We start from the raw sequence: 27,054 nt of genomic DNA on the forward strand, positions 1-27,054 counted from the left end.
TACTGGCTCATCCTCATTGCTTGTTGGATCCAGCCCCCAACTACTATACCACCACTAAAAATCAGTTCCTTTCCTTTGACATCTGTATGATGTATACCAAATGAAGCTTTCTCATAAGATTTCCTTATTTTGTTTGCCCTTGTTTTTTATGTAACTTCCATTTTTTCATGAAATGTTTTGTATTTTCCGATGGTTCCATTTTATCACAGTATCTTGCGAAGCAGGACACTGTGCCATGTCTACATCTTTATCTGCCTTTTTATGTGAAACCCTTTGCTGCATATTTACGGACTTAAACATATGATCATGTAGATAGTGATCACAACTGAGGCTGGAAAGACAAAGAATAGAGATAGAGAATGTAGTTACAACTTAGAAGTCTGTGTTGATGTGTAATTGTTCTACTTAGTAAAACAACTCAGTCCGCATTTCTGTTTCTTAGCATGTGTGGTATTGCTTAAAATGTTCAAGTATATTCTGTATATTTCTTCTGGAGTCTCTGGATATCAGATCTGATTTTGATTGGTTGTACTCTTTTTTATTTGCCGGAAAGTAAAGAATCCACCTACAGTGCAAGAGACCCAGGTTCTATCCCTGGGTTGGGACAATCCCCTGGAAAAGGGAATGGCTACCCACTTCAGTATTCTTGCCTGGAGAATTCCATGGGCAGAGGGGCCTGGCAGACTGCAGTCTGTGGTTTGCAAAGAGTCAGACACAAATGAGCAACTAATACTTTGACTCTTCATTTGTCTTATTACTAGATTTAGATCTAACAGCTAGAAACACTGTCCCAAGAACTGATATACCAATAAAAGTTTGTACTGCTATGGGCTTTTAAAGGAAGTTAGAAGTGCAATGAGAACATGTAGGAAATAGCTGTAAGAAATGAATTTGTCAAAGAGTAAAGGTAAGCTGTGTAAATTATGAGAGTGGGTAAAACTTGAGACTTGTGACTTGATAGTTATTTTTTAATTTAATAAACAATATATGTATAGTTATATTTTACGGTAATGTTCATACTGAGTTAAACTTTATGTATTATATATAGTGTGTATAATTTGAGAAGATGAGTGTTGCTCTGGGACCTTCTATATTTTGACCTTCTGTGAGGTAGATAATCAAAGCTTTTCCTAAGCGTTTTTTTCTTTTTTTAAAACAGAATATGGCATATATGAACATGTTTTGGGTAAAATTAAGGATTAAAATACTAAAGTGAATTTAGAAAGAATGGAACCAAAAATCAAAACTCAGTTACCAAAAATAAAAGTAAATGCTGATGAAATCAGAATAAAACACCAAATAGTAACACATATGATATAGCTCTCAGACAAATCAACAAATGTTTAAAAATATTAAAATCTTTAAATTGTAAGATATATCAATAAAATACTTTTTAGGGTTAAACATTATAATGTATTAAGTTTTTGTAACATAGTTTAAGATGATGGGTATATGCTATTTCTTTTCCTTTTTTGAGTTTTCCATCTTATTCATATGTGAAAAATGGACTGAGATGATAAACTAAGAACTAAATGAAAAATGTTTTAAAAAAATACTTCTTACAGTTAATCAGTTCTTTAAATACCAGAAAAGCTCTTTTACTAATGAGTGATCAATTCCATAAACATATGTTCTGAAAGTATAATGCTAATGTATTCTGATAACTCATACAGTTTTTCCTTCTATCTTGCTGAGGATAGCAGGCTCATAATCCTGTTAGCTTCATTTTCACTAATTCAGCCTGAGGGATAAAAGTTAGACATCAGCAAATTGATGGGGTAAATTGGTCCAGAGCTTTGATCATTACTCCCTGAAATAAAAGATAGGAGCGGTCAACATCCAATGTAACTGTTGTTTAGCACAGGGGTTCCCCAGCCTCCAGGATCTAATGCCTGATAATCTTGAGGTGGAGCTGATGCAATAATAATAGAAATAATGTACACAATAAAATATACTCAAATCATCCCAAATTTCTCCCTCCCCTCAGTCCATGGAAAATTGTGTTCTATGAAATCAGAGACTGCTGATTAAGAGCATGGTCCAAAAAAATAGCCAGCTGATAGTGAGTTCCACTTAACCATGAAAGACTTATAGCAAAAGGGTGATAGACTGTGTTTTGCTTGCCTTTTTCTTTCCATTTGCTTTCATGAGATTGTAGATTCTGATCTTACTGAGCCACCTTACAACTAAATTAGTAACAGACTTTGGCAGTTAACTGCGCTTTGTCCAGTTCCCCAAAATTCACATCAAAATCACTTCGAACAACTGAGAATGCATGCATGCTAAGTCTCTTCAGTCAAGTCTGACTCTGTGTGACCCTATGAACTACAGTCTTCCAGGCTCCTCTGTCCATTGGATTCTGCAGGCAAGAGTACTGGAGTGGGTTGCCATTGCCATCCTTCAGTGGGTCTTTCTGACCCAGGGATTGAACCCATGTCTCTTATATCTTCTGCATTGGCAGGTAGGTTCTTTACCACTAGCGGCACCTGGTGGCCCAACTGAGAATAATTGGCTCTATTTTTAATCAAGATCAAGGAACAGCAAACTTGCTAGATATCAGCTATCATTTCATTCAATAAGCATTTCTCAGAAGTCTATTATGTGATAGATATTCTGGTAGGAACACAGAGATGAATAACCCTTGGGTTTTCATTGTCTATGTGTACATAGAGAATGGGGAACATGCATGCATCCATGCACACATACACGCACAAACGTGTATTGTGTACAGGGTACAGTCCTGGGTTTTGAAGGATGTGTAGGAATTCAGCATGTAGAAGAGAGGGAAAGGGGGCCATGTGCCATAATGTGAATTGGTGGAAGAGATGTTAAATGAATTTTAAGTAGAAGATTAATACCAATTTGTGATCTGATAGATTCTCTGAAGATGGAGTCATATGGAGGATGGAGTCATATGGAGTCTCTGAAGATGGAGTAACTGAAATTGCATCTGAAAATTTTAGATCAATGATTGTAACTACATTTCGGTCCCTTTGCTAGTTTGGGTACAAAGATGAGTGAAGTATATTTTTTGCCTTCTCCCAGCTCTCATGTTGAACTGGGAAAGATAGATAATGCAAAAGAAACCGCAGCTCAGTGTGGTAAGCGCTGCAGTACTGTCAGAAACAAGTCCTGTGGGCGATCCTAGGGCACTTACCTTTTCTTTTTGTAAATTTGCTTCTCTCAATGGGTATTTTAAATGTCTTTTCATCACTGAAAATCAACATTGTTGAAGTAAAATTATATAAAATCCAATGCACCCTTTTAAAAAAAGAGGTGAAAAATATGGAAGAACATTTTTCCTGGCGAAGAATGGGTGATGTAATGTTATTCTTTGTAAGGAAAAGATTTGAATTTGGTAAGGCCCAAATTTGGCTTCCTCTGCTTAGATTTTTTATAACATTGAAAGTAGGCCTGTATTTCAGAAACAGGCCTTTTGCTTAGAAGGAAGTTTGGGGGCATCGAATTGAAGAATACTCTGTAGCAAGAATAGCAATCTCTGTAATTTTGACTGAGAGAAATAAAAGAAAAAGTTCTATTTTTTATGCTAGTTTTAAAACAGTAAAGGGAAAAATATTTTTAAAACCTGTGTCAATTATGAAAAGGCATTAGTTCTAGGAGTATCAAAGGAATCAATAATAGAACACTTTCAGGTTTTCCAAATCATTAGTTAGGCTGAAGATTAAATGTAGTATTTGTCCATATATGCCATCCCTGTAATTGAGTTACACTCCAGAGATTGGCTATGCCACATTATTTTATCAGAAGAGCCCATCATTATAGCACCTGTAGCCTCTTCTCTGAATTAAAGAAGAAAAAACTCCATCCCAGTATCATCAATATGATTCCCTATAGAAAAATGAGATTTTAAATCCTTCTGAAAATGTGTTCATGCTAATGCCAGTTAAGTCAGACCTGTGCTAGAATTTTTAAATGATTGTTTCTTATTCAAATTATAGACATGCACTTTGGAAAATTTTGGAATGTTAAATAAAATGAAGAAGAAAAAGAAAAGATAGTCATTACACGCATTTTGATCTAAGTCAGTTTCATTAATTAAACAAGAATATCAATCTGTGAAAATTGTCATACTCTTTTATTATACTTCATGATATTTAGCAATCTATATGCCTGAAATTTTTGATACTTGTAGAAGGTATCTACTATCCTCTTTCCTATCTTAGTCTTTCTTTACCACTTTTCCCTAGAAGCTGCTTCATAAATTCTCAAGTACCTTTTGTATAAAACACTGCAGGTAGACACCAGTGGAATGGAGACCTCATCCAGGGTAGTGGCAGTCTCAGGAGGCTGTTGTTTCAAGGACCTAGTTCTCAGCTTTTTCCTGAAAGTTGATGCTTCAGTGTCTGCAAGTTCATCAGTCTTTATGAGCTATACCCACCGAATAAATTAATAAACATGCATTTAATAATTTTAAAATTAATTTGTCACTCTAGTTTAACCCTAAGGAAGTGAGTTTTTTAAAGACCTGAAATTCCTTTATACTGTTCTAAGTTGCTGCCAAAATACCAATTCTTTTCCAATAACCTGTCCCTTTTCTTTATTTAATCATACTCTGATTTTTTTTTTTCCATAACCAACTTTCCACTCCCCTTCTCCCCCACCTTGCCACCCTCTGGAGACCCCATTTCATAGCACAACCGAAGAAAACAACCTCCCACAGTAGAACGATTTTTTTTTTCTGTATTCTTATAGTTGCCATGGAGCTCTTCTTTTCTACTTCCTTTCATAGCCAACATCTGCAATATGGAGCCACCTTCCTCAACAGAAGACTCTCTCTTAGTCATACTTTCAAACTCTTATTTCTGGGGCTTTCCTTTTATGGATGTCATGTAGATCATTGTTCTTAGATTACTTTTTTTTTTTTTGGAAAAATAGGAAGGGTCATGTTTAAGCTTTTTTATATGGTCCTTCTCTCATGCTTTTTAAAGTTACATGTGCATTATTTTGATTTTGGATATTGATGGCCAGATAGTTTGTTCTCCTGTTTCCTGATCTTTTTTTCTGAAAATATACATATATCCTATATTTATTATAATTAAAATATTGAATAAAGTATAAATTTAAAATTTATACATCTATGCACACATATGTATGTGTGTGTGTGTGTGTATATGCGTGTGTGTATGTATATAAAGGTATATGTATTTTGGCTCGCAATATGCAAATGACTGAACTTTACCTTTTGACTTTTCCCAGTTTATTCTCAGGGCCTTAATTTCATTCCCATTTGTGGCACAATATGTCTTCTGTCAATGGAATTCTCCAGGCAAGGATATTGGAGTGGGTTGTCATTCTCTTCTCCAGAGTGTTTTTCTCTTTCTCTACCCTACCACCCAAGTATGTTTTTGCTTTGGAAAAAGCTATCTGCATAAATGCTGTGGCATTATTTTCTGTAATAGCTTTAGCTGCACATTTTATTTGGTCATTGATTTCTCATCATATGACAGAAATGGCAAGGTTAGCATTTCAGGAGAGCTCCTCTCCTGTTAACAATATCTTCATCCTCTCATTAGTTTAATTCATGATAATATCCAGACAAGCTTTGACCATTAAATCCTTTTAGGCAGCAGAGTTTCCCAAAGGCCATTCTTTGTTTTTGAATAATAAGTTTCTTCAATTCATTTTAATGTATGAAGTTAATACTGTATGGGAATTCATTTTCTTCCTGATGCAATAAACTTTCCATTAATGTCTGAGGTTAACTTTTAAGTTGTTTTTTTTTTTTTTTTCTTACATAGTTGCTGATTAGAGTATCCAACAGAATGTTTTATTCTCTTCTGACTAAATCTCTTTTGGGGGAGATTGTGGTTTTTATAGGTGTTCCCTCAACTCTGTTCCTTCTCTTACACCTTTTTCTTTTATTGCATGGAAAATGATGAGGCTTCGTCAAAAGCCATTTGTGAAGAACCCTTGGGAAGGTGCTGAGATTGATTTATTGTGTGTGTTTCTTTTTTTAAAAAAAATTTTCAAATTTGAGAAGCCCATATCTTTGGGAAGCTTAATATTCAAAAACTGTCTATCCAGATGTGAAAGATTGCCTTTGTTATGCCATTATTATTTCTGACAAAGGAATCAGGTATAGTTGTAAAGAATAGGAGAATCAAACGTAAGTTATTTCTTCCCCAAATTAGAAAGGAGTGTTATAGAATAAAATACAGGATATCCTAACTTTGCATAGTCACAATCATAGAATTGAAATCCCTAAGCACTTTCTAGAGATAAGGAAAGACATTGCAGAAATAAATAATAGATATTGGCTGCTTCCAAACAGTGAGTGTGTGCAAGTACATATAGATTTGCTTTACGAGGCTGAGCTTTTTGATTTTTTCAGCCAGAGATTCTTTGCTGTGAATCTGTGTCATTTCTGTTGAAGGAATGATTGAGGACATAGTCATACTTGAAGTTGCTAATATTTACAGAAGTAACTTATAAATAGTAAATGTTTTAATTTTTCAGATTTCTATAGTTTGCTTAAGGGAAAAAAAGCAGTACTTTGAGGATGCTTAGTAAGGAGCAGAGCAAGGCAATCAAAACAGAAAATGTTTACTTAGAAATGCATTTGGGCTTTTTAAAGTTTATGTCTGGTCTCAAATTTTGAAACTGGTGTCAAAAGTTGAATTGTTTCAGATTTCTAATTGATGTTTATATAGGGGCATCTTTAGAAGACAGTATAGTCAGCTCTCTTAAGGTTGTTAAGATCCAATTAAGTTTGAGGGGGAAATTTAGTGAATGCTTTATCTGGGGTTTAGGTTACTGGAGTCGAGTGAAAAGCTAGAGGTGTGGCAGCCCTGTAATTATTTCACAAGTGAGTCACACTGAAGAACTTCTCTTAAAATTTGCTCTGTGTCATACCCTTTCCTGAGATAGCAATATTTTTCCTTGGAACTAGAACTAGAAGTAATCAAATAAAAGGTGCTAAGTAATAAAGATTTCGGCAATTGTCATAATCTCTATCAGAGAAGCCAAACAAGAAACAAACAAACAAGTCTTGTAATTCACCTCGTTTTTTAGTATGATGACTAAGCACATAAACAGCCTGAGCTGAATCCTTGCACTGCCATTTCAAACGAAGGGTAAAACCTCGGTTAGATAGTCACTGTGTCTGTGCCTTAGTTTTCTCACTTATAAAATGAGGACAATAATAAAACCTTTTAGGATGTTGTCAGAACTGAATGAACATATGTACATATGGCCTTTTAAGGGAGATGATAAGTTAAGAACTGATGACAAAAAAAATATTATGAAAATTTGGGGAAGAGCATTCTGGTAAAGTTTCTAAGATATACTCAGAAAACAAGAGCAGACTGATGGTGGAAATGAATAGCAGCCTGGGCATGAGCAATATAAGGTACAAAGTGAAAAGCTGTATGGGATCTGGTTTTGTAAGGTTCTGTGAGTCTGGATAAGGACTTAGGATATCATTTTTCTGTGCAACAGGGACCTCTTGGAAACTTGGTTTTTAAGTACACGACTGGCATAACCTATTTTTTTTTATAACTGTTTTCATTAAGGCTTACTATAATCAGAACAGTGACACATAACTAAGTGGTACTGAATATGGACCCAAGAAAAAGACCTGCAGAGAATTTTGACAAGTTGAACTTAACAAAAGGGCAAAAGCAATTCAATGGGGGAAGGATAACCATTTCAGCAAATGGTGATGGAGCAACTGGGCATTCACAGATAAAATAATGAAATTGACGTGAAACTCTTAACATAAATAAAATTAACTCCAAAATAATCATTTGCACTTAAATGCAAAACATAAAAGAGTTTTAGAAAAAATGAATTAACAGGATGAGATTTTTAGGATCTAGGGCTAGGTAAATAGACTATATTACCAAAAGCACAATCCACAGAAGGAAAAGTCAATAAATTTGATCTCATTTGTTCTGTGAAAGACCTGTGTAAGAGAATGAAAAGATAAGTTACAGACTAGGAGAAAATATTTACAAGAGACTTACCTGACAAAAAAACCTAGTGTCTAAAATATGTAAATAACTCAAAATGTAGCTTATAAAGCAAGCAGTCCAATTAGGAAATGGGCAAAAAACTTGAAGAAACATTTCATCACAAAGCAAATAAATACTTGAAAAGAGGTGCTTTTCTCTAATGGCATCATTTTCTATTAGGGAAAAGTAAATTATTGATAAAACCACAGTAAGTTAATACTGCCCACTGTCACAATGACTGAAGTACAAAAGAACACCAAATACCACTGAGGATGTGAGGAAACTGCCTCCCTCACACATTGCTGGGGAGGATATAAACTGTTACAGCCACTCTGGAAACAGTGCAGTGTTTCTTATGACTCTAAACAGCAGTTACTGTATGACCCAGAAAAAGCACTCTTAGACATTTATCCCAGGGAAAATGACAACTTATGTTCATACAGAAACCAGTACATGAATGTCCCAGCCCAAACTGGAAATAGTCCAGGTGTCCCTCAAAGGTGAAGTGTTAAATGGTGACACACGTGTACCATGGAATCCTATTCAGCACCAAAAATGAATGATACATGAAACACCTGGGCTGAGTCTTGAGGCAGTTATTCTGAGTGAAAGAAACCAATCCCAAAGGCCATATATCAAATGATTCCATTTCTAGAACAGGCTTGAAAAGACAGTTAGGACGTGGAGAGCATTAATGGTTGCCAGGGGTCAGTACCAGGGATTAGGGGTAGGAAGAGGAAGGAGGAGATTATGCCTATGAATGGATAACAGGAGGGATCCATGTAGCAATGGAATCTTGCTATATCTTGTCTGTATCACTGTGAGCTTCTTGGTTGTGAATTTGAGCTACAGTTTTGTAAGTGCTTCCCTGGTGGCTCAGATGGTTAAGTATCTACCTGTAGTGCAGGAGACTTGCGTTCGACCCCTGGAAGAGGAAATGACAACCCACTCCAGCATCCTTGCCTGGAGAATTCCATGGACAGAGGAGCCTGGAGGGCTGTAGTCCAGTGAGTCACAAAGAGGCAAACACAACTGAGCGACTAATACTTTTACTTCTGCAAGATATTACCACGGAGAGAAACTGGACAGAGGGTACATGGCATCTATCTGTATTATTTCTTACAACTGCATATGAATCTACAGTTGTTTCAAAATAAATTTAATTAAATAAAAACCCCATTATTTCAGCTGATCACTAGAGAACGTATGGCCCATTATTCTGATTTAACTGCTCAGAAACAGGATATTTGTTATTATGATTTAACTGCTCTTCTGATTTAACTGCTCAGAAACAGGATATTTGTCTTGTACTTTTAGGAAGGCTTTCAGGTGATGCTATATGCAAACAGGATGCTGGAGCTCTGCACAGCTGTACATTAATCCCCCTGGGCTTTGCATGCAGGATGTTACTCATGCCTTCTTTAGGTTGTGATACCTACAATTTGACTTTATATGTCTAGGACCTGATCTTGGGGGACCTGTGTCACTCTCTCAGCTGAGACCACCATCTAAGAATACTTAAGATGCACATATGTATGTATCTACACATAACTTACTATTTTACTCTTCAAAGTACACTTTACTGTTTTTTCCAGGGTCCATTCAGCTTTTATTTCAGATACCTGAACACCTGTTGAGGTCCTTTCATAGCTTGTAGTTACTGTAATTTTGTCAGCAAGGATGCAGGAACTGCTTATTCATACCTGCAGATTGCTCTTCATCCTTTTGTTGCCACTTCGCTTGAATATGGGCCCCAGCTGGCAGTAAAATCCTGTGTGTAAACACAACTCATGCAAGTCTTTTTGCATGGTAGTTGTAGGAATCTATTTAAAAACAATAACAGCATCTGATTCAAATTTGGAGTTCCTCTTTTGAGTGCCTGCTGCTTATGATCAGAAACCACAGTAAACTTACTTTATAAGTTTTATGCTTTTTCATGAGAACCACTTTATTTTGTCTTTTTACAGTAATAGAAGCATACATTTCATTTTTCTTTGCTTCAGCTACGCTTTTAAAGAATATTCTGGTGAAACCCCACTGATAGTACGTTTCTGTTTTTCCTGGACTTGCCAGACTCTTGATTTTATATTGGCCACTTAATTCTCTGTTGCATTTTGAAGATTATTTATTTGATGTGGAGTTCAGAATGCTTAGCACATAGTACGTATACAGTGATTGTTATTAAATAAGATTGACAACTACTTAAGGGTTACTGCTGCGTATCAGCACTGTAGACAGTTGTCTGCATATAGCCTTCAATTTTGTGGTGAAATATATAAATATAGAAAATGATCATTGGGCAGAGCTGAGAACCTGTAAATAGACCCACACCAATATGTCCACCTAATTTTTTTTTAATAGACTTTATTTTCCAGTACAGGTTTAGATTCACAACAAAATTGAGCAGAAAGAAGAGAGAACACCGACACATTTTCTCCTTCCCTTCCCTGGCCCCCAAAGCCTCCCCTGTTGTTAACATCCCCTCCCAGAGTGGTACATGTTGCAGTCAATGAAGCCACCCTGACACATTGTTATCACACAAGTCCACAGTTTACCTTACAGTTTGGTGTTGGAGTTTTAGATTCTATGGATTTTGACAAATGTATGATGATATGTTTCCACCACTACAGTATCATACAGAACAGTTTCTCTGCCCTACAATCTCTTTGCTATGCTTATTCATTTCTCTCTCCCCACAACTACTCACAAATACTTACTGTTTTACATCTTCATAGTTTAACCTTTTCCAAAATGTTATACAGTTGGTATCATAAAATATGTAGCTTTTCAAATTGGTTTCTTTCACTTACTAATATGCATATGGGTTTCCTCCATATCTTTTCATGGCTTGATAGTTCGTATTCCATTGTATGGACGTACAGATTATTTCCCCACTTATCTATTGAAAGATACCTTGCTTGCTTCCAAGCTTTGGCAATTATGAATAAAGATGCTCTAAACTTAATAAGGAAATTATTCAAAACTTGTTAGAACATTTCACTTATTGAACATGATGGAAACTCTTTCAAACTTACTTGGCACTCGGGTGTGTATGTGTGTGTTTGTATTGAATTGTACACTAGCCTGATGCCTTCTATTTCTTCTTTGTCTCTCATCCTCTTGATAAAGTCTCACTATCATTATTAGAGACCTGATGTTTATGGCTCTGGTAATTCAGGACAAACAATGGAAATCTGTAGACTGTTCCTTTAATCAAGTATGGTCCAAATAATTTTCCCTTTTGATTGTACTTGTTCCCCTTTTTTCCTTTAAGTGTATAGAATTTGTTTGCTCATGGCAGTTCTTGTTATTGCTAAGTGCATAGCCTCTATTTTATTTGAATTACTTTTTTCTATTGTCTGCATTCCTTACACTCCACTGTAAGTATCCATGTATTTAGTGGTTGTCCTTATAATTTGCTCTCCTTCAGCTTATTTTGATATATATGTATCCTTGAAAAAGGATTATGCTGTTTTTGTTTCATTGTATTTACTTATTGTTAACAAACACATAGCACTTTTAATATTTCAGATACCATTTTAATCTTTTTCAAACACGAATTTATTTAATGTTTACAATAACCCTGTGAGTTAGATATTTTTATCCCTATTGTCACAAAGGCAATGCCCCACGGGTACATACCGCACATGTGTGGGGTCAGGGCTTCAGCACTGCTCATCCGGCTCTGGAGTTCACACCTTTAGCCGCTGCAGCGACCCACCCCTCTCGGCATACAAGGTGCTCTGCTGTAAACCTCACTTGGTTCTTTCCGTGTTGCCATTTGTACTTCAAATTCATGACCTTTAATTGCTACTTGATGTTCAGTTATGAGCATATACTACATTTTAAACATCAAGTTTTTTGAGGTAATATATACTGTGTGATAAGTTCATTTAAAATACATAGTTAACTGAGTTTAAACACATGAATATATCCCTGTAACCAACACCACAATCAATACATACATTTCCTTCACCCCCAGAGATACCCTGGTACCCCTTCCCACTCAGTCCTACCCATGGCCCAAGAAAACATTTATCTTTGGGTCACAACACATGCATTTTTCATGTATTGCATTTTTTATAGATGGAGTCCTATTATACATACAGTTTGCTTTTGGCTTTTGTTGTTGTTCAGCATATTTTGAGATTCATTCTTACTGTTGCTTGAGTTGGCAGTTCACTTTTTTATCATGGTGTAGTTTTATATTGAATAGATACACCATAATTTGTGTATCTGTTCATCTGTTGATGGACATTCAGGTTTATTCCAGTTTTTGGCAAGAATGAGTAAAGCTGGCACGGAACTGTATGCATACCTCTTTGTAATAATATATGTTTTCATTTCTCTTAGGCAAATACCTAGGAATGAACTTTCTGGGTCTTGTGATAGGTATATATTTAACATTATAAAAAATTGTTAAAATGTTTTACAAAGGGTTTGTGTCATTTTGCACTTTTGCTAGTAATGAGTAAGAATTCAGCTTCCTTTACATTCTTGACAACTCTTGGTATTGTCAGCCTTTTTCAGCTTTTTATTTTGAAATAGTTACACAGTTATAATTGCAAAAATAACACAGGAGGTCCTTTGTATGCCAGCTTTACATAAACTACTTTCTGTGTAATTTCTATGTATTTCTATGGGATTTTTATATGGTTAGATTCATGTAGTTACCACTGCACTCAAGGTACAGAACTGTCTCATTATTGCTAAGATTTTTCACACTAGTCTGTTAGAGTCACACATATCTCCTTTTCCTCCCTTCCTCCATCTCTTCTCACTCCCTTTGTGAAATCATGCAGAAAAAAACTAACCTATTATCCATCCCTATAGATTTTCATGAATGCTATATAACTGTAAAGGTAATAATAGAGGCTTCCCAGGTGGCTCTCGTGGAAAGGAATCTGCCTGCCAATGCAGGAGATACAAGAGAAGCGGGTTCAATCCCTGGGTTGGAAAGATCCCCTGGAGTAGGAAATGGCAATCCACTCCAGTATTCTTGCCTGGAGCATCCCATGGACAGAGGAGTCTGGTGGGCTATAATCCATAGGGTCACAAAGAGTCAGACACAACTGAAGTGACTTAGCATGCAATAATATACTTACAGTCCCATCAGATTAGCTGGTTCTACTCAACACAATTCCTTTAATATCTACCCATGGTATTGACTTGTATGTATCAATAGTTATTTTCTTTTTCATTACTGAGTGATACAGATATAATGATTTACCTGTTGAAAGACATTTGAATTGTTGCTGCTTTTTGGCTTTGGCAAAAAAAAAAAAAACCCACTATGAACTAATGTGTGTGTGCTTTTGTGTGGACATAAATTTTCATTTCTCTAGGATAAATGCCCAGTAGTATATGTTAAGTTGTTGCTTTTGTAATTTTTTTAAGAAACTACCAGACTATATTTGAGTGGTTGTACCATTTTACAGTCCTACCAGCACCAGGAAGGTATGATTTTTCCAGTTGCTCCACATCCTTGCCAACATTTGCTATTGACATTATTGTTTATTTTAGCCACTGTAATCATTAAGTAATACTACTTCATTTAGTTTTTAATTTACATTTCCTTAATGGCTAGTGGTATTGAACATTTTTTTCATGTACTTAACTTGCCATTTGTATATCCTCTCTGGTGAAATGTACAGTTTTACCAGTTTTTAATTTTAAGCCATTCTAGTGGAGTGTATTGGCATCTCATTGTGGTTGTAATTTTTGTTTTCCTGATAAATTATAATGTTGAGCATCATTTCATATGTGTATTGGTCATCTTATGTCTTGTTTAGTGAAGTGTCTCTTTAGATTTGTTTTGCTGTTTTTTTTTTTTTTTTAAAATTTTATTTTATTTTTAAACTTTACATAACTGTATTAGATTTGCCAAATATCAAAATGAATCTGCCACAGGTTTACATGTGTTCCCCATCCTGAACCCTCCTCCCTCCTCCCTCCCCATTCCATCCCTCTGGGTCGTCCCAGTGCACCAGCCCCAAGCATCCAGTATCGTGCATCGAACCTGGACTGGCAACTCATTTCATACATGATATTTTACATGTTTCAATGCCATTCTCCCAAATCTTCCCACCCTCTCCCTCTCCCACAGAGTCCATAAGACTGTTCTATACATCAGTGTCTCTTTTGCTGTCTCGTACACAGGGTTATTGTTACCATCTTTCTAAATTCCATATATATGCGTTAGTATACTGTATTGGTGTTTTTCTTTCTGGCTTACTTCACTCTGTATAATAGGCTCCAGTTTCATCCACCTCATTAGAACTGATTCAAATGTATTCTTTTTCATGGCTGAATAATACTCCATTGTGTATATGTACCACAGCTTTCTTATCCATTCATCTGCTGATGGACATCTAGGTTGCTTCCATGTCCTGGCTATTATAAACAGTGCTGCGATGAACATTGGGGTACTCGTGTCTCTTTCCCTTCTGGTTTTGCTGTTTTTTAAGTTGGCTTATTTGTTTTAGAGTTACAAGAATTCTTTATTTCTGGATGCCAGTGCTTTATCAGATACATGTGTTGCAAATATTTTCTATCATTGTGTGGCTCACCTTTTTCATTTTTAAAATTTCTTTTGAGAAGTAGAAGTTTTAAATTTTGATAAATTTTGATTTGTCCATTTTTTCTTATTGTTAGTGTTTATTTACATCCTTTCTAACAAATCTTTGCTTACTCAAAGATCATGAAAGTTTTCTCCTGGGAATTTTATAGTTGTAGGTTTTACATTTACGCCTGAGTCCTGTTTGGCAGTTAATTTTTGTTCATGTGCCATATTTATATTATTCTATCCCCTATTATTTGCTGCTTAGGCTTACTAGCATAAAAAAAAAAACAAAACATTGACAACACACTGTCCTATATGGCTCCTTGTGACTATGTATAAAAGTATCTCTGAATGGTAAGGTGTATATATATGTGAATCAAATACACACGCACGTGCACGCACACATGTGTGCGCGTGTGTGTGTGAATCAAGTGTATGCAAATTGATATCCAGAATGGTTGCACAAGTTTATCTTCCCATCAGCATTGTGGGAGAGTCTCTGTTTTCTTTATTTTGACTTATGAATAGCTACAAGATTTTTCCTTCACTTGTTTCTAAACTCACATTTCATATTATGTGCTTCTCAGCATGCTTCCCGATGACAATCTGTGACTATTTTCTAATTCACTTATTCTAATATTTTGTGGAGGGAAAGGGTAAACCGGTACTCTTTCCTGGCCTAAGTTGTGTCTGAATTATGACTACACAGGCTGAGAGTGAAGGCCTTAGGTTCTGTACCATTATTAGTTCAGTGCATAGGTGTTATGACAGATTTTTTGCCAACTTGACCACTCTTTCATCTCCTTTTTGGTTCTCACCTTTTGTCCTTATTTTTCATGATCTTGAATTGGTGACCTCAGGTCTGTGAGATATTAATATATATAATTAAGTGCCAAATTGTGTGAAAATAATTTTTGATGTAGTTTTGAAGGCTCTAGAGTTTCAGGTGAAAATATTTATGAGCAGATGGTGATATGAGCAATAACTTCAGTACCTCAACATGGGTCATATCTTAAAAGTCTCTTATGTAAAGGAGAAAGCCATCATGTTAAAAATATGCTGGGAAAAGCTGTAATATGCACCTGGAAACTTTATGTATTATAAGAAAAACCTGTATTGAACAGATGTTTCGAGTCTTAAGGATGCTGGTATAAACCAGTTAAATTTACATAATTATTTTATGGGCTAAAATATTAGTTGTTTTCTCACTGATGGAAAAGTTCATTTCCTGCTACACAACACTTAGCTGGAGTAAGAAATACCTGGACTAACATTTAACCTGAAATACTGACTGAGAAAATTACATGTGAAAGTGAAAGATTTCTTTTTTTAGTTTTCTCAGCTAAGTTCTTTCAGTACTAATATTAGTTTTGAATTATATTTATAGAAACTGTCACTTGCATTAAATGTTGCTTGCATCTGGTGAGTGTTATTTCACAGGATCAGCAGTTTAGTTGGAATCTGTACTTGCCAGTTTTGGTGTCAAAACTGGAAAATACTGAGAAATCTTTGAGCACCTTTGACAAGGTCTTGATATTTCTTTCCTGTGAATGAAGTGTATATTTTTTTTTCCTCCTATGCTCTGGTAGTTTTGTGTTTAAATTATGTAAATATTGGGAAAAAAGGGAAAAATCACAGCATAGATATTATTTGCCTATATAAATAGCTTTATGTGTGAGTTCAAACTGTTCTGCCTTGTTTAAAAAAATGTATATCACTGAACATATTTTTTCCACACCATGTTTGATAGACAAATTTTAGTTTGTTTCTAAAGCCATATATGATGCCTTCTGGGTTGCTCGGGACAGTTCAGGTTTATGCCTGTGTTCCAGATGTAATTATTGATAGCATGTTCTATCACATCCTATTAAACGACATGCTGGTCATGACCTACTAATTTGATTTCATGACCAGAACTGTATTGGGTTGAGATTTGTATCTGGATTCAGATATTCTCCAGTATTAGCTTTAGCTGTGTCATCCTGACTCACCTCCTTTAAACCTCCATTTCTGCATCCATCTCTGGTAAGGATGTTGTGAGGATTAAAAAGATAATTTCTATAAAGCACTTCCTATCATGTCTGGTGAATGGAAGAACTTACTGTGTGTTAGTTATTCTCATTACTTATACTATAAACATGGTTTTCCTCTTCTAAAATTATATTACACAGAATATAATTGATTAAAAGTTTTTTCCACATTATTGCGAGACCTTTCAAAATTAGAGATAAAACTGTATTCTTGTCAATCAGCAGTTTTAAAGCATATCCAGAAATGCCTGGACAAACAGTAGTTAAGTTGTTACACGACACCTATGAGAGAGAGAAATCTTTGGCTTTTCAGCTGAGTTGAGTTCCCCACGAAGAAGCCAAATGTAAGGGATGTCATTACTGAAAATACATTATTTTGATATTTCTTGCCCTATCCTGCTTACTATTCACTTATATCTTTAAAAACATTGACACACTTTCATCTTGTTTTGCATTTAAAATAACATGTAGCCTTTTGATGTTGAAGCATTGATGCCCTTTTGAAATATTAGAATCAAAAATTATTTTGGTAAAGTCAAAGCATCAATATTTTGATAATCACTAAATCAATGTAATCGACTTTATTTATAAAATGAGATGTTAAATTTGTGTCTGCACAGCCTTTGAGCTAATACTCAATAATGACTGAGGTAAGTAGTCTGATTCAGATGTTTGGCTCCTCAGTTAATTTTGCCATGTCAGATTACTGTTTTCTGAATTTCCCTGTGTTTCTAACCTATGCATTGTTGTCTGTGTTCTGTGTCTCATTACTGTTGTCCTGCCTGAAAAGCAGGACATGGTGAGGTGTATGTGGAGAGTTAAGCCCTTTGACTTGTTAGTTTGATTAGCCTTGCATCCTCCACATTGAGTTTCATTCTGAGGAGGAAATGAGTCCTCTTGACTTTGGCCATTGTGCTGTGAAAGTAGCTCACAATGATTTAACAAAGGTAAAAAAATATGTATCAGTGTTAAGGCAGAGTACTTTTTATTCTATCATATAATTGTGAGATCTTAGTTCCCGGACCAGGGATTGAACCTATGCCCTTTGCACTGGAAGCATTGATTCTTTTTTTTTTTTAATTGGAGGCTAATTACTTTACAATAATGTGGTGGTTTTTGCCAAACATTCACATGAATCAGCCATGGGTGTACATGTGTTCCCCATCCTGAACCTCCCTCCCCATCTCATCCCTCAGGGTCATCCCAGTGCACCAGCCCTGAGCACCCTGTCTCATGCATCGAACCTGGACTGGCAATCTATTTCACATATGGTAATATACATGTTTCAATGCTGTTCTCTCAAATCATCCCACCCTTGCCTTCTCCCACAGAGTCCAAAAGTCTGTTCTTTACATCTGTGTCTCTTTTGCTGTCTCGCGTATAGGGTCATTGTTACCATCTTTCTAAATTCCATATATATGCATTAATATACTGTATTGGTATTTTTCTTTCTGACTTATTTCACTCTGTGTAGTAGGCTCCAGTTTCATCTACCTCATTAGAACTGATTCAAATGCATTCTTTTTAATAGCTGAGTAATATTCCATTGTGTATATGTACCATAGCTTTCTTATCCATTCGTCTGCTGATGAACATCTAGGTTGCTTCCATGTCCTGGCTATTGTAAACAGTGCTGCAATGAACATTGGGGTACACGGGTAAGCATGGATTCTTAACCACTGGGCTGCCAGGGAAGTTCTCCTCTGCTATATTCTTTCCATTATTAACTCAAGTTAATAATTAACTTGTAATATTAACTTGTTAATATTAACTCAAGTTAATTATTAAAAATTAACTCAAGTTAATAATTCCATTATTAACTTCTCATGATAGCCTTGAAAAGTAGGCATTTCTATCCTCAGAGTAGTTTAATATTTGCCGAACTGTCCCAAAACTAGTGAATGACAGCCTTGAAATTTAAACTCATTAGTGTCTTCGTCACATTAGTTCAGACTCCTCCTGAGAAGTTTGTGGAAGCGATTTCTGAATAATTCTTCCAGATCACAGTCCTTACCCTTGTGTTTTTCACTTTTATCAATGACACGTTATATGTCAGTATCACCAAACCAGGCTAGGATTCTGAAAAACAGAAAAAGGTTTACAATTCAAAAAAGAAAAGAACCCGTGGCAAATTGGAAGAACTAGTAACTGTAAACAGAGGATAGCTAAGCAGAGATGCGTGCAGGGGAATTCACATAGGGAGGAAAACAAGAGTGAAAAATTAAGAGGCTGCCCGGCAGTTCTCTTTTTCTCCTGCAGCTCTGGTCATGACTTTATTATATAGACTTTGGAGAGAATCCAGAGGAATCCAACAGAAATTATTAGAAGGTTTGAGAAATCTATGATGTAAGTCTCAGGAACTGGGTTTATTTAGCCTAGAGAAGGGAGGTCTGCATAGGGACTTAATTACAGTCTTCAAGTTCAGTGAAATCATAGACACAGAGGCCTTGAGTATTTCCCAGGAGAATTGTCTTTTGACAGGCACTTTCATATATGATTGTTTTCTTGGTTTTCACCGTGCATGAGAGGATATTATATGAGTGATGATGAGCAGCTGTTCTTTGTTCACTGCAGGGAGACAAGCAAGAAAGAGCTTAAATCACCAGAGGAGTGATTTAGGGAGAACTCTGAGAACTTTTCAACTATCCTGGAAGCTGGTGGAGATTCCTTCAGTAAAGACTTTGTTTTTTCAAGAGTTGTAATTTTGTGTATACACTGCCAGAATTTAGGGAATGGATTTTAGACTGAAAGGAGGAAAAAATGTTGCATTGGCCTTTTTTCTTGGTTTAAAGGTAAACACACTTTTTTTTTTTAGATACTTTCTCTATGAGCTCTGTAAAAGCATGAGGGCACCTGTCAAAAACAAGGCTGGATGATAGACATCTTCATGTTACAATTTTAAGCTTTAGTTCAGTTTGGTAGGCCCACTTAAGCACCCTCTGATTGGGGCTAAGGCCCAGGGAGGTCCTGATCTTTGAGAACAAGGTGTTTAGATGCTGTGAGCTGCTGTGACCAGTGGGTCACCTGCAAGGATCTCCTCATTTCTGACTGAAATGCTGTTTTCTCACTGAAAACAGATTGCAGAAGACCATCTGTGCCTCTTCATTGCCTCTTTATAACTGGAGGAACATTCTTTCCTCTATTGTCTAGTCTCATCTAGGTTTTAGTGGAGGGTTGGTTTCTAATTAAAGTGACATCATAACTGTCATTATAAAGTTATGAAATGCAGGTAAATATTAATATAGGATCTCTGTTTGGATTTCCTTTCTTTCCTCCTTTCTCCCATAAATAGTGACTGAAATCCTGCTAGGTACTAGGTACTGTTCTAGGCATTGGGGATACAAACTAGTCAAGACTATCTGCCTTGGAGAGGTGGATAAAAAATCACATCTATAGTGTGATAAATGGTGACACATGTCATTATATAGGACCCAAAGTTCAATTTGAAACAGATTTGTCAGGCAGGCCTCACATACCTAGGCACCACGGATGTTTCTGTTGCCTATTCTGGGTCTGCCTCCTCCTTGCCCTTGGTTGCCAGGACAGGAACCAGTAGCTAGGCACATCACTTCTGTAGAACTGCTGACCTCTGATGTGAACAGAGCCTGAAAGATTTAAGTCATTTACTTGTTTTTTAAAAAAGAAGTCCATCATGTTTTAATAAACACTAATTATGTTTAAAAATAACCTCTGAAGACATTTAAAACATCCCGATGGGCGTGAATATGGCCCGAATTTAGCAGTCATAAAGCAGTCTTTTTCTTTTGTCTCTGTCAGTATATTTAGAGAAATATGTCCCCTCACTTTATATCTCATTTTATGTTGTGTTTTGCAATTGTGATTTTTGCAAAGGTCATCTGGCAATGGAGTGTGAAAGGATTCAACAGCCACACTCAGAAAGCCCACATGATCACTGATGCTCAATAGCATAACCTTTATCTTACAAGCAAAGCCTTTTAAGACAAAAATAAGAATGATGTGGAATTACTGCTATAAGCATGGGAAGTAATTGAAGTATATCCTTGGCTTTTTTGTGTAGTGGTAAGTTGGGGAAGGGAAGGTATTAAGAGATAAGGTATAGGTTAGAACTTGGCGATAATCACTGGTTTAAATTAATAATTTTCAGTGGATATATTTAAATAGGATGTGATTCAACTCAAAACTTTACTTTTGAGGTGTTGGATGTTAGGAGGTATTTAACTGTGCTAATCCCCTGCCAGAGGAGCCTGGCAGGCTACAGTCCATGGGGTTACAAAGAGTCAGAGACGACTGAGCGAATACTACTACTACAACTAACTGTGCTAATAGTTCTTATGTTCTTCAATATAATTCCCGTCCAAATGGCTTTTAAAGTGAGCTAAAACCTGTAGCTGTGTCAACATCAGGATTCTTCTGTGGGTACGGAACACTTAAATGCAGAGTCTTAGCACTCAAGGATAAGAGAGATGGATATATTTTCTATTTCATTCTCAAGCTCTGAAATAGTTAGCTTTTTTTCTTAAAATTTCCAGAATTGGTCTTCTGGTTTGTATATCCCTTCAAAGGGATATTTCAAAATCTCTGAAAGAATAACATGTTGTAATTGCATGTCCAGGTTCAGTTCAAACCCATCATCACTGCCCAAACCATCCCTCAACATTCAAGGCTATTTAGAATTTGTCAGAAACTTGTCTTTCCAGGCTTTTCCCTACCTTAAACAAATTGCCTAAGTCCAGGTAAACAGAAATTGCCTGTTTCAGAATACTTTCTTTCTTTTGACAAAATTTAGTGTCCCCCACAATGACACATCTTTACTCTTGCTTACATGGGAAGTGATGTCACCTTTCTTTGAAACTCCTATCACTCTTTGTTTAATGTAGATATCTCACTGTTTCAGAAACAGAGTAATGAAGAGAACAGTAAGAAAAAAAAAATCCAAAATAAATGACAGGTAAAACTTCAAGTGACTCTTGGAAATGTAATATAGGCAGTTTTCAGTATGTTTATTTATGGAATGAATTTGATTTCGTGCTTATGGAAACCTAGATTCTGTTTTGTTGAAATTTGGTTAGTTACGTTTCTCAGCTTCACAGATGACAGTCAAATGTTGCAGACTTGTTGGATGCCAAGCCTTCTTGCTTTCTCCTAACCATCTCTTATAGGAGGTGACCCAGGGAATTTGCCTGGTCTGTGAAACTGCTTGAGGACTCTTTCAAAGGGCAGGCTCCTTTACCTCACCCTGGTCAGCTCTACGTTTCTGGTGTGACTGGGCACACAGTCTATACGCTTTTTAAAAGAATGATCCTTTTTCCTCCTAACTCTGGACTCAAATGTGAAAAATGGCAGCTTTTAAATTCATTTCAACTTTGAAGCAAGCAGCCTTTGCAGTTTTCATGTTCAATGCCTTGAGGGAAATATCTTCTTAACAATGCAGCTTTTGTTTATTAAAATTGTTTTGGTGGGGGAGGCTTGATTTTGGGGAACAGAAGACTCTTAAGTTACATTTATGTCTGTGATTTGAGTGTCCTTCTCTCTCTTCCACCCAGTCATGGTGCCTGTACAGAACAGTTACCGTGCTTGGTACCACAGTCAAAACCAGGATTTGTAGATGTTCTCCTGACAGCTTAGTAGATACTTTTGAGCAGTTAAAACTGGAATATGTTAGGAATTGCATTTTATATCTTAATACAGTTCTGCATAAGTAGGCTATATGCCCCTTCTCAGTTTACTTCCTACCTGGAAACTAAAGAAATCAGGTTCTTTCTTATGCTGGCATTGTAAATTACCACAAACAGGGATGCAGGTGCTTGATGGTAGTGGTCTTTATATTTTTTAACTTAAAAAATATTTTATTGGAGTATAATTGCTTTACAGTGATGTTAGTTTGTGCTGAATAGTGCAGTGAATCAGCTATGTGTATAGTGCAGGGAACTCAGCTTGGTACTCTGTGATGACTTAGAGGGTTGGGGGGGGGTGGAAGGGAGTTTCAAGTGGTGGTAGTTTTTAAACAAAATTGTTGCTAACATCTAATTACTGTCAAGTTTAAGAATGGTGTCATAGCACTTTCTCTAATATGGATGCAGATGCCCTTTAATGTTTTATTGGTTTGTAGCGGACCTGTAGAGCGTATTCAGTCACTCATCTCTCGAGAGTACATATTGCAGCCAGTTTATCTTGAAAGATAACTTGAAGCATTCCTCAACATGAATTATTTTTATAGATGGTATCTTAACAAGTCTTTGAAAGTGATTGGGAATGCCTCCTTTGGAAACTGGTTGTCCTAAAGCATTGGGGCCAGGTTCTAAGTCTCTGGAACCTCACACCCCTATTGATGAGTATGACTGGTGACTGTTTTCTGAGAGAAATAGTCTTCCTCTGTTTATCATGGGGATAATATCCACATGCAGCTGTTAGGTTCTCATGAGATGATGCAATCCTGCCTGTTAGCTGATGAGCAAGTTCAATATGCCCTTAATTGATTCCCATTTCTTTTTGGAGACAATTTCAAGCTCTGTGCTTCTTTGTTCTTATCAGAACTCAGTCCTGATAAATAGTATTTGTGGAATATTACTGAGGAATATGTAATTTATCCATTCTCTTGGAAATTAGATCTTTTCCTTAATTCAAGCCAGGCCACCATAGAGCTACCTTTTGCCTCCCTAGAGAATTGCTTATACTGAGTTATACTGTGATGCTTTGTCATTGGCCAGATTGAGAGTCATTATTAATAAGCATCCTCAGGAAAGTCATTATTGGATTCATCACAGTGCAGTGGGTAAGGAGAAGCTCCATTCAACGTACAACATTTGCTTTATGAACACTCATGAGGAAAGTTCTCGAAATTCTCAGTGTTAGGAGAGACTGAACTTCACTTCAGCAACTGTTGCTGAGACTCCTCTAACTAATGATATTGTTGCCCTCCTCTAACTAAGCTTCTGTTAAACTTTTTGTGAACTACACTGACTTTCTCAGGTAGCACTAGTGGTAAAGAAACCACCTGCCAATGCAGGAGACATAAGAGACTCGGGTTCAATTCCTGCATTGGGAAGATCCCCTGGAGGTGGGCATGGCAACCCACTCCCGTATTCTTGCCTGGAGAATCCCATGGACAGAGAAGCCTGGTGGGCTACAGTCTATAGAGTTGCAAAGAGTCAGACACAACTGAGGTGACCTAGCGTACATGCATACACTGACTTTATCTTTTTAAAAAATTAGTATTACTTTGCCCTTATCCCAGTAACCAGTCTTTTTGGTGTTATAGTATATTTCTGTAAGTAGTAAAAAATGCTTTTGAAGTGAGATTGGGAATGAATGAAAAAAAAATTACACATATATGTGCTTTGATAATACTTTGCTCCTTGATTTTGTTTTATAGTGACCTACTTCCTTACCTAGGGTTTCCCATGTGGTATTAGGGGTGAAGAACCCTCCTGCAATGCAGGAGACATAAGGGACCTGTGTTCAATCCCTGGGTTGGGAAGATCCCCTTGAGAAGGGCATGGAAACCTACTCTAGTATTCTTGCCTGGAGAATCCCGTGGATAGAGGAGCCTGGAGGGCTATAGTCCATAGGGTCGTAAAGAGTCTGACAAGACTGAAGCAACTTAGCATACACACACACTTCCTTACCTGATCTGCTTACCAAATGTGACATCTTTCTGGGTAAACATTTCTTGATTATGCAGTATTAAGAACAGTTCTTTGCATTAAGGGCTCTCCATGCGTATTTTTGCATTAAATAAATATGAATTTATTGAAGCTAAATGCTGTTGAGTATGCCAATATGAGTAAAATATGGCCCCTACTCTTAGGAAATTTATTTACATTTTAGAGTGAGAAAATGAAGATTGTGTTAAGAGTTGTCACATGCTATAGGCATCTTGGAGAGGAAAAAATGAATTCGGATGGTGTTAGTCTAGGGATGACATTAAGTGGTCTGGAAGGATGACTGGCATTTTACCGGGGGAGACTACCTTGGGCAAGTCCATTCTTAGCACTGAAAATTGAATTTGTATGAGAAATTTATGTAATTCTTCTATGATCCAAAATTATGTTCTTTTCCCCTCAAGCTTCAAGGATTCTCCTTTAAGCTAGTGTTCTGAAATGTGGAGAATTTACTGATTCTTACTGGTATTATGACTTTTGTAGACTTCAGTCTACTCTAGTTCCAGACTTTAGAACCTTAATCTTTGTGGTTTGTCTTGATACATTAACCTTTTCCTTTCATTTTCTGATCATTTGAAAAGCTTTCTCTGTACCTTCGCAAGTTAATTAGATCTTTCTCAAGAAAACATTTCTTAAACCATGGTTTTGTATGGATGATTTCTGCTGCTTTTGTAATTTTGTTTGTATTTTTACTTTCCTCACAATGCATCTTATTTAGAAGATCCTGTGATTTGGGGATTGGTCTGTAGGTCAAGTATTAAAGGCCATTGGTGGTCTCTGTCCTGATGGCCTTTCCAGCATGTTTCCCTTCATTTGCTCCTCATAGGTAACACTGTTTCATGTCATAATGTTAGCTTCTGCCTCTCCCTGGAAGGCACTTGTTGCCTCATGCTGTCTGCCAATTCCTTTCCATCAGTCATGATGCTTGTTCACCTGTGAACCCCCTCTCCTGACCCCTCAACATAGTCACTCCATCCCTGCAGCTTATCACTGTAGACACACAACTCCTCCAGTTCTTAGATTGCAGATAATAATTTACATTTCTACTTTGTTAGACTTGAGCTCATAGAATGCCAGGGCTGCATTTTACTTGACTTTCTTTAATGCTTGGTAGACTGAATTTCCCTGCATTTGCCTGCCTAGCTGTAATCTTATAGTGTATGAAAAATCTCTTGAACTTTCATTGCCTCATAGAGCTTATTGTCTTGGCTGAGCTAGAAATTTCCCTCTGCACTTCTTTAAAAACATGTTAAGCAATCATTGTATTAGAAAACATCTCTGAGGAGCACTAGTTTAATATTACTTTTATCAGAAAAGTTTCCATTCATTACAACCTTTTTTTTTTCTTATCCTTAAAATAGTGGTGATTAATAGAGCATTAGGTAAATACTGTTAAATGAATTATTGTATTATTTTTTGAAATTTCTTGGGTTAAAAAAAAAACAACTACAAGGCTGTTTAATCATATTGATTTTGGAAAAGAGCAGCTATATTCTGCTCACCCTCAGTAACGTTAGGCAAAGCCCTCACCTATTTGTATGCTCCCCAATACTTCTAATCTCATGTTAACCTGATTTTAAAATCTTTTTAGTGTAAAACTTGATCTGATGTTTCTCTGTCTATGGACACCCCCTTGGGATATTCAAGTAGGTTGGTCAGATGTCATGTTTCCTTATGGAAAGTGAAAGGTACTCAGTTGTGTCTGACTGTTTCTGATCAGGAAGTTAGTATTTTTCTTCCATGGTTTATGTATATGTTCCAACAACACAGGAGAAGACTCTACACATGGACATCACCAGATGGTCAAAACTGAAATCAGATTGATTATATTCTTTGCAGCCAAAAATGGAGAAGCTCTATACAGTCAGCAAAAACAAGACTGGGAGCTGACTGTGGCTCAGATCATGAGCTCCTTATTGCCAATTTCAGACTTAAATTGAAGAAAGTAGGGAAAACCACTAGACCATTCAGGTATGACCTAAATCAAATCCCTTATGATTATACAGTGGAAGTGAGAAATAGATTTAAGGGACTAGATCTGATAGATAGAGTGGCTGATGAACTATGGACTGAGTGAGGTTCGTGACATTGTACAGGAGACAGGGATCAAGACCATCCCCATGGAAAAGAAATGCAAAAAAGCAAAATGGCTGTCTGGGGAGGCCTTGCATATAGCTGTGAAAAGAAGAGAAGTGAAACGAAAATGAGAAAAGGAAAGATATAAGCATCTGAATGCAGAGTTCCAAAGAATAGCAAGGAGAGATAAGAAAGCATTCCTCAGCAATCAATGAAAAGAAATAGAGGAAAACAACAGAATGGGAAAGGCTAGAGATTTCTTCAAGAAAACTAGAGATACCAAGGGAACATTTCATGCAAAGATGGGCTCAATAAAGGACAGAAATGGTATGGACCTAACAGAAGCAGAAGATATTAAGAACAGGTGGCAAGAATACACAGAACTGTACAAAAAAGATCTTCATGACCAAGATAATCACGATGGTATGATCACTCACCTAGAGCAAGATATCCTGGAGTGTGAAGTCAAGTGGGCCTTAGAAAGCATCACTACGAACAAAGCTAGAGGAGGTGATGGAATTCTAGTTGAGCTATTTCAAATCCTGAAAGATGATGCTGTGAAAGTGCTACACTCAATATGCCAGCAAATTTGGAAAACTCAGCAGTGGCCACAGGACTGGAAAAGGTCAGTTTTCATTCCAATCCCAAGAAAGGCAATGCCAAAGAAAGCTCAAACTACCGCACAATTGCACTCATCTCACACGCTAGTAAAGTGATGCTCAAAATTCTCCAAGCCAGGCTTCAGCAATACGTGAACTATGAACTTCCAG

At 36.6% G+C, this 27,054-nt stretch overlaps 1 protein-coding gene across 11 annotated transcripts in view; it reads left to right on the forward strand.

The window, feature by feature from the left end:
- The window catches only part of IMMP2L (inner mitochondrial membrane peptidase subunit 2), a 965,664-nt gene that overhangs the window by 261,258 nt on the left and 677,352 nt on the right, over positions 1-27,054 (forward strand). For 3 of the 11 annotated variants that reach the window (XM_025292032.3, XM_025292038.3, XM_044947177.2), the window contains one exon: positions 2,877-3,996. The exons of the other annotated variants lie outside the window; for them this stretch is intronic. In XM_025292032.3, coding sequence (XP_025147817.3) covers positions 2,877-2,938 — 62 coding nt within the window. In that variant the 3' untranslated portion in view covers positions 2,939-3,996. Of the gene's footprint in view, positions 1-2,876; positions 3,997-27,054 lie in introns of those variants that run through there. 11 annotated transcript variants of the gene reach the window in all.

The sequence above is a fragment of the Bubalus bubalis genome, chromosome 8 (assembly GCF_019923935.1).
Source record: "Bubalus bubalis isolate 160015118507 breed Murrah chromosome 8, NDDB_SH_1, whole genome shotgun sequence".
Classification (NCBI taxonomy): domain Eukaryota; kingdom Metazoa; phylum Chordata; class Mammalia; order Artiodactyla; family Bovidae; genus Bubalus; species Bubalus bubalis.